General features: G+C 51.9%; 1 protein-coding gene across 2 annotated transcripts in view; it reads right to left on the bottom strand.

Moving 5' to 3' along the window:
- Nucleotides 1–2,320: 2,320 nt before the first annotated feature.
- Nucleotides 2,321–6,000, bottom strand: part of ZC3H18 (zinc finger CCCH-type containing 18) — a 36,108-nt gene continuing 32,428 nt past the window's right edge. For both annotated transcript variants that reach the window (XM_039330977.1, XM_039330978.1), the window contains exons 17-19: nt 5,535–5,628; nt 4,110–4,206; nt 2,321–3,217 (exon numbers count right to left, since the gene is read on the bottom strand). In XM_039330977.1, the coding sequence (XP_039186911.1) occupies nt 3,013–3,217; nt 4,110–4,206; nt 5,535–5,628 (396 nt within the window). In that variant the 3' untranslated portion in view covers nt 2,321–3,012. The remainder of the gene's footprint in view (nt 3,218–4,109; nt 4,207–5,534; nt 5,629–6,000) is intronic.

Below are 6,000 nucleotides of genomic sequence, written 5' to 3'. Positions count from 1 at the left end.
GTCTTCATGGGCATGGGGGGGGGAGACAAGAGAGGCTGAGGTGCCAGGCCAGCAGGTCTCTATCTTGCATTGGGAGCATCTTCTTCCCAGGTGACCTTGTCCTAGCTCCCTTGGTCCTCACCCAAACTGGCTGGGAATTAGGGGAACTGGAGTCCAAGGCCTGTCAGGGACACCAAGTTGGAGAAAGGTCAGCCTGCTTGGCTTCTTCTCCTGTGCTGGAGATTCTCCTGGGGGTGCTCTGCATTCTTCCTGGGGATCCCCCCCCAGGCACATCTGGCTCTGTAGACCCTTGTCTGAGAAAGCTGGGAAATCTCCAGGAATTGCTGCAGAATTCCTGGATGGGACGGATGCAAAGTGCCTCCAGCAGCCCCTGGTGGACGACCTGGAGGGGATCCAAACCCCGCTTGTATTCCAGGCTCTGCTGATTTTAACCAGAAGGCGTCTCGCAGCAGCTTTACCAACTCAAGCATTGGAGGAGTAAAAGCTTCTGCCTTTTAATCAATTTTTTAATAGGAAAGGCTGCTCTCCGACTCCAGATTTTTGGCTACCAATGTACTAACACGGTTCATCACCAGATCTTCCTTCCTTCTTTTTCTTCCTTTTTCCTTCCTTTCTTCTTTCTCTCCCTCCCTTTCATGTTCAAGGCAGTGAACATATCCAAAACACTTTCCTCCTGTTATTGACCCTACAATAACTTTGTGATGTGAGTTGGGCTGAGAAGAGGAAAGCAACTAATAATTAAATTTGTGGGTGACTGATAAACTATGAAAAAATTAATAATGAGGTGATTCTGCTGAGTATTTGTCAGATTAGCCCATAATTTCCTAAACACAGCAGAGACTCCGGCCTTCGGTGAGTGCAGGGGCTTCAGAATACTTTCCAGCAAGATTCTTCTGATCATCTTTGACCTGCATTTGCTCAGAAGACCCAGCTTGCCCTCAGGGCACTGAGCACATGGGGCCACCCTCTTGCAACAGGTGTAAAAAAAAAAATCTCTGGGCATTTGCTCAACCTCTTGAACAGGCCTTTGCACGGACGCTTGCAGGCAGATTTGTGCAAGCGGAGTTGGTTGGTCTGCAGCCGCCTCAACGCTTAGCAAACCGGCACGCAGAGCTTCGGCCAGTCGGTGAGGAAAACCAGGTGGCACTACGAGGGAAAATGAGTCGCTGGGCCATTCATGGTTTTTGAGACTTGCTTGTACCTCTTTGGACTGGAAGAAGACCCGGTCTCTTCGGAAGGTCCCCTTTGCTGGGGCTCCAAGGCTGTACAGGGGAATACTGGCAAAAACCAGTTTAAAGACGCTCCTGCTGGGATTCACATGACGCACTCGGTTGTGACGTCAGGTATTGTGTCCAGCTAAGCTCACATGGATCGCAATTACATTGATAAACCACAGTCGAAAGGGAGCATTTTACAAAAGAGATGTTATCTCACAAAACTTTGACTGCGAGAACTTTGACTTTAAAAAGAAACACCAGAAGCCATTTTCTTACTGGTTTTACTCCCTTTTTTTTCTTTCTTGAATTTCAAAACCAAAATACTGGTAAGTCGGACATCAACTGGAAGGAAAGGCAATGGATTAAGCTGAAAATACAGATTTCCCCAAGTAAAAAAACAGCCAAGGGCACTTTTAAGTACAAACTTTGAAGTTGAGATGTATTTTTTGATAGCCTATAAAGCAGTGGTTCTCAACCTTTTTAATGCCACGACCCCCAACCGGTCGTAAGTCGAGGACTAAACCAGTCGTAAGTTGAAGACTATCCAACCGGTCGTAAGTCGAGGACTTTCCCTGCCTGGGAGCGCCGCGCATGCGTGGTGCCACCCCCTGCGCCGGCCGAGGCGTAGCTGGCAAGCGGCAGAGACGGAGCAGGCCGACCACCAGCTGGGCCACCAGCTGGCCCAGCCCAAGGGAGGTAAGGCACCCACCGGAAAAGGGGGGAAAAAAATGGCGGACAGCCTTGCTTGGCGACCCCCATGAAATGGTCGATTGACCCCAAATGGGGTCGCGACCCATAGGTTGAGAACCGCTGCTATAAAGGCAGGGAGTAATTAAAATCCCCCAAGAGTCCTGGAACAAACAGCTGAAAAGAATTCTTTGAGCAAAATCGGAAGACCTGCAAAGAGCCAGCAATGCTCAGTTGCCAATTAAACAGAAATAAGATTACATTTCCTTTGAATTATTTCTATCGGTTCAGAAGAGACTTTAACCTGTCCACTGCCATCCTGAAAAACAAAAATCCATCAGATACACTTCTAGACTTTCTCCAGTTTGATTACCCCAATCTGGTACCCTAAGACACAACAGGTCAAAGAAAGAAGATGTTTATCAAAATACTTTATTTTCAGCATAACCCCTCAAAAAAGAAAAAAAAAAAAGAAAAAAAAACCTCCCTCCTTTATTAGACATACATCCTGACAATATCTTTTGTTTTTTCTCTGGTTTTAAATCAACTAAAACAATCTTTTGGTTAAAATAAAAGACACATGGAATCTTCTCATCATAGGTCTTTATGCAGCTGGGGGGGGCGAAGTGGGCAGACGGAGGGACAGTTTCCAGCTGGTGATGGTATTTGGGGGCGTCTCTTCTTACACGTGTGCAGAAGTGCATGGCTGAAGACACCTGACACGTAGCATGGCTAACTAGGGGGATACAATTCATAGCTAGCAAAGAAGAGGGCAGGGCAAGGAGGGGAGGGAGGGAGGGAGGAGGCACCCGACAGGGCTGCGGAGAAGAGTCCACTCTGCACGAGGACCAGGAAAACGATCACGGCGACCACTTGTACCCGAAGCCAGCAGCACCCGGGTGGGAGAGGCACTCAGGGGACCATCTCCCACCCAGGAAGTGGGCAGGGGTGGATTCCAGCTGACAAAATGTATCCAATTTGTTGTTTGTTTTTTAAAAAAAGGACAACAGCCAAAATAAAACAGAACTGCAAAATCCGAAGTGGCTGCTTGTATGCTATTTGTAAAAACACCGGCGCAGTCTCTAATCCGGGCTGGATCAAGGCTTGACTATACTTTCCCGGGGATCTTGGCCCGCTTTCGAGCGATGGCGTCTTCCACGGCCTTCAGCTGCTTCAGGAGTTCCTCCCTTCGCGACAACGTGCTGGACTTGCCCGATTTGGCGGGGGCAGCGGGAGGGACCGGCTCAGGCACTCTGCCCGGGATGCTTGTGACCTTGCTGGAACTCTTAGACTGAGGGGACAGTGGACGCTTCCTGCAAGAGAGCAAAGACGGCATTGGGAAGGGGACAACCAGGGGCTCCATCGTTTTGTAGATTTGCAACAGCAAACAGGCTCTGCCAAACGGGTGGCACACCTCAGACTCGCAGGGTGGGAAGGGACTGCATTGCCCCTCTACTGCAGCAGTCCTCAACCTCGGCAACTTTGAGACGTGTGGACTTCAACTCCCAGAATCCCCTGGCCAGCCATTCTTAAAGGGGGCATCTTAAAGTTGCCAAGGTTGAGGAACACTTATCCAGTCCAACCCTCTCCATCTGTGGGAAACCAAGTCAATCATCCCTTCAACCATGCCAAGAAAAATGGCAGGAGAAGTTGCCATTCTGATGGCAGGGATTCAGGAAGACGAACCAGAGGAACGACAGTGCCCGGAATCCCAGGCAAGTCTCCCCAGTAAGTCCAGGGCCGGCAAAACTACTCAAAACAGAGGTCTCAGTTTGTGTTCCAACTGACTTGGTGGTGGGTTGATTAACCAATGGGTGCTCCTGGTAACTGTGACTAATGCAAGGGAATGTCACACATTCAGACATTTTTTCACGTGACGCACTATATTGCAATGGCTTGGCACGAAACAACTAAACCAATGACACAACTGGCCAACGAGACTAGGCTGAGGGTCAGCTACGCAAGGACTGCTTCAGACTGCGGCTTCCCCAAGTCTGCTCTACAGCTGCAGGAAATGGAGGGGGCCCAGGCAGTTCTTGACGGAGGATTGCTCATTTAGTGATGGTTCGAAGTTTAGGAGAGGAGCCTCAGAAAAAGTGACCTGCAAACCATCCTCAAAGTTATGGCCATCGCCCCAGCAGCGCAATCAGGTAACCCCGTTTTGGGTGCTTGGCAACCAGGCAACCTGGACGGAGAAGAACTCACTTGTCAGCCTGTGCTGGGGAGGGCTTTGGATTGGGCCCCCGCTGACGGTCCTGTTTAGGAGAGGACAGCCTTCCTGCCAGCTTCCTGTCACGAGTACCTGCGTGGAAAGAAAAATCAGCCAAGGGGCTTGGAGCTGATGTCATCCCTCCGAGGTAGACCAGGCCAAGCTAAGCCCCCTTCTCTTGTAAAGTTATTATAGTCCAGATCTTGCAAGTCTGAATGCATCCCCCTCCCTTTTAGCTTGGTGAGAACTAGGGAGGGTGTTGCCCAAGACGCTTTCCCAGGTTACAATTCTGGCCCCAGACTCCGGTTTCGATTCTCTGACTGGTGCCTCGGTAGCGGCTTTTCCTCCACTTTCTCAAGGTCCTTCTTTCTACCCATTGCCTCTTCAGGAACTGCCTGCGGTGAAGGCATTTTACCTGAACAGCCCAGCCAGCTGGTACTTGGGCACAGGTGAGCTTTTTAAGGGTGTCAGAGGGAATGGGGAGGCCCACAGGAGACACAGAAAGGGGCCAAGTCCAGGCTAACAATACAGGCCGGGACTAGAAATAATTTCCTGTAATGCCTTAAATGTCAGCCACACTTAAGCGCCATTCTTAGCAGTCTTTACAACAGCTCTGTAAGGTAGGCCAACGATCTTCTCTCACAGGGCAGGAGGAAGGCCGAAACCGAGAGAGAGGGAGAGAGAGAGAGAGAACCTGAACAAGCCCAGAGTTCAAGACAGAGGTGTGATGTGGACTGGGGATTTTCCATTGCTGCTCTTTTAGCGACACCTGTTTAGATTTACACAATACATTGTTCAGGTGGCAAGATCAGCAGAAGGAATGTGGCACCGTTCTTGGTGCTCAAGAGGAAAGCCTTGGCTTTAGCAACAGCGCCCGGGGCCAAGCCAGCGCCCGAGGTGACATGAGCAACAGCGGGTGCTGAGCAGTGCCAGGCAGGCCGACTGAGCCTGACACAAGGGCAGTGTCCCTCGGGAGAGACTTGCACCTGAGGTGACTTGGGCTGAGCCTGGCCTGCATTTTGGAATGAAAAAAACGGTCTCCTCAAAAGCCAGCCGGCCGGCCGGCCAAGAGTTCTCAAGACAACGAGGCATCAACCCTCTGGCCTCGGCTGGTAGAGTGGATTAGGCAGCCCCACCCGCCGGGACGCTCTCTTGCTTCACCCGCCTGCACGAGGATGGCTGCAGACCAAGGCCTGGCACCTCCCTTTTACACACACACACACACACACACACACACACACACCCTTTCCGACTCCTGAACTCTGCCCTGAGCGCGAAGCAGCCGATTCAGGGTGCAGCTAGAAGAACAGCTGGAGAGCAAAGGCAAAGCCAGCTGCTCTCAAGTGGAACCAAACGCTCCCGGAAGGAAGGACCGTTGGTCCTCAGACCTTTAGCCGAGTCTGCCGGGCCCGGCTCCTCACCTGGAGACAGGTTGATCCTCTTGGCCGGGGGAGAAGCCTGCCGGTCTTTGTCGGAAGGCTCGTACCTCTTCCGGCTACTGTTTTTGTCAGCTGCCTAAAAGCAGAGCAGGAGGGATCATGGCGAGCGAGCCAGGCTCCCGCCCTGAGGAGGGGGAGGGGAAGGGATGGCGGCTGGCTGACCTGCCGGCCTGCCTGGTGAAGCCCTTGGTCTGCTTTGGAGGTGCCCACACATGCACACGGGGGCCTCCCGGGGATCTCTCCCTGGCAGAGAGCAATTGCACTTCATTCTAGCTTGGGGCAGTGAAGTCAGCAAATGTCACTCAAGACAAGAGGCTGCTTTTGATATACAAGTCCATCATGTCAGGAGAGGCCCCCCCCGCCTCCCCCCGCTGGAAGGAGCAAACTCTGAGTGCCCGAGTGGGTCAGAGACCCCTCCCCCCTCTTCTTGCCCTGCCCTCCTCTGGGC

This window comes from Crotalus tigris, unplaced genomic scaffold (genome assembly GCF_016545835.1).
Source record: "Crotalus tigris isolate CLP2741 ecotype Arizona unplaced genomic scaffold, ASM1654583v1 scf7180000024433.1590703, whole genome shotgun sequence".
Classification (NCBI taxonomy): Eukaryota; Metazoa; Chordata; class Lepidosauria; order Squamata; family Viperidae; genus Crotalus; species Crotalus tigris.
This window is presented reverse-complemented; position numbering and strand designations above follow the sequence as displayed.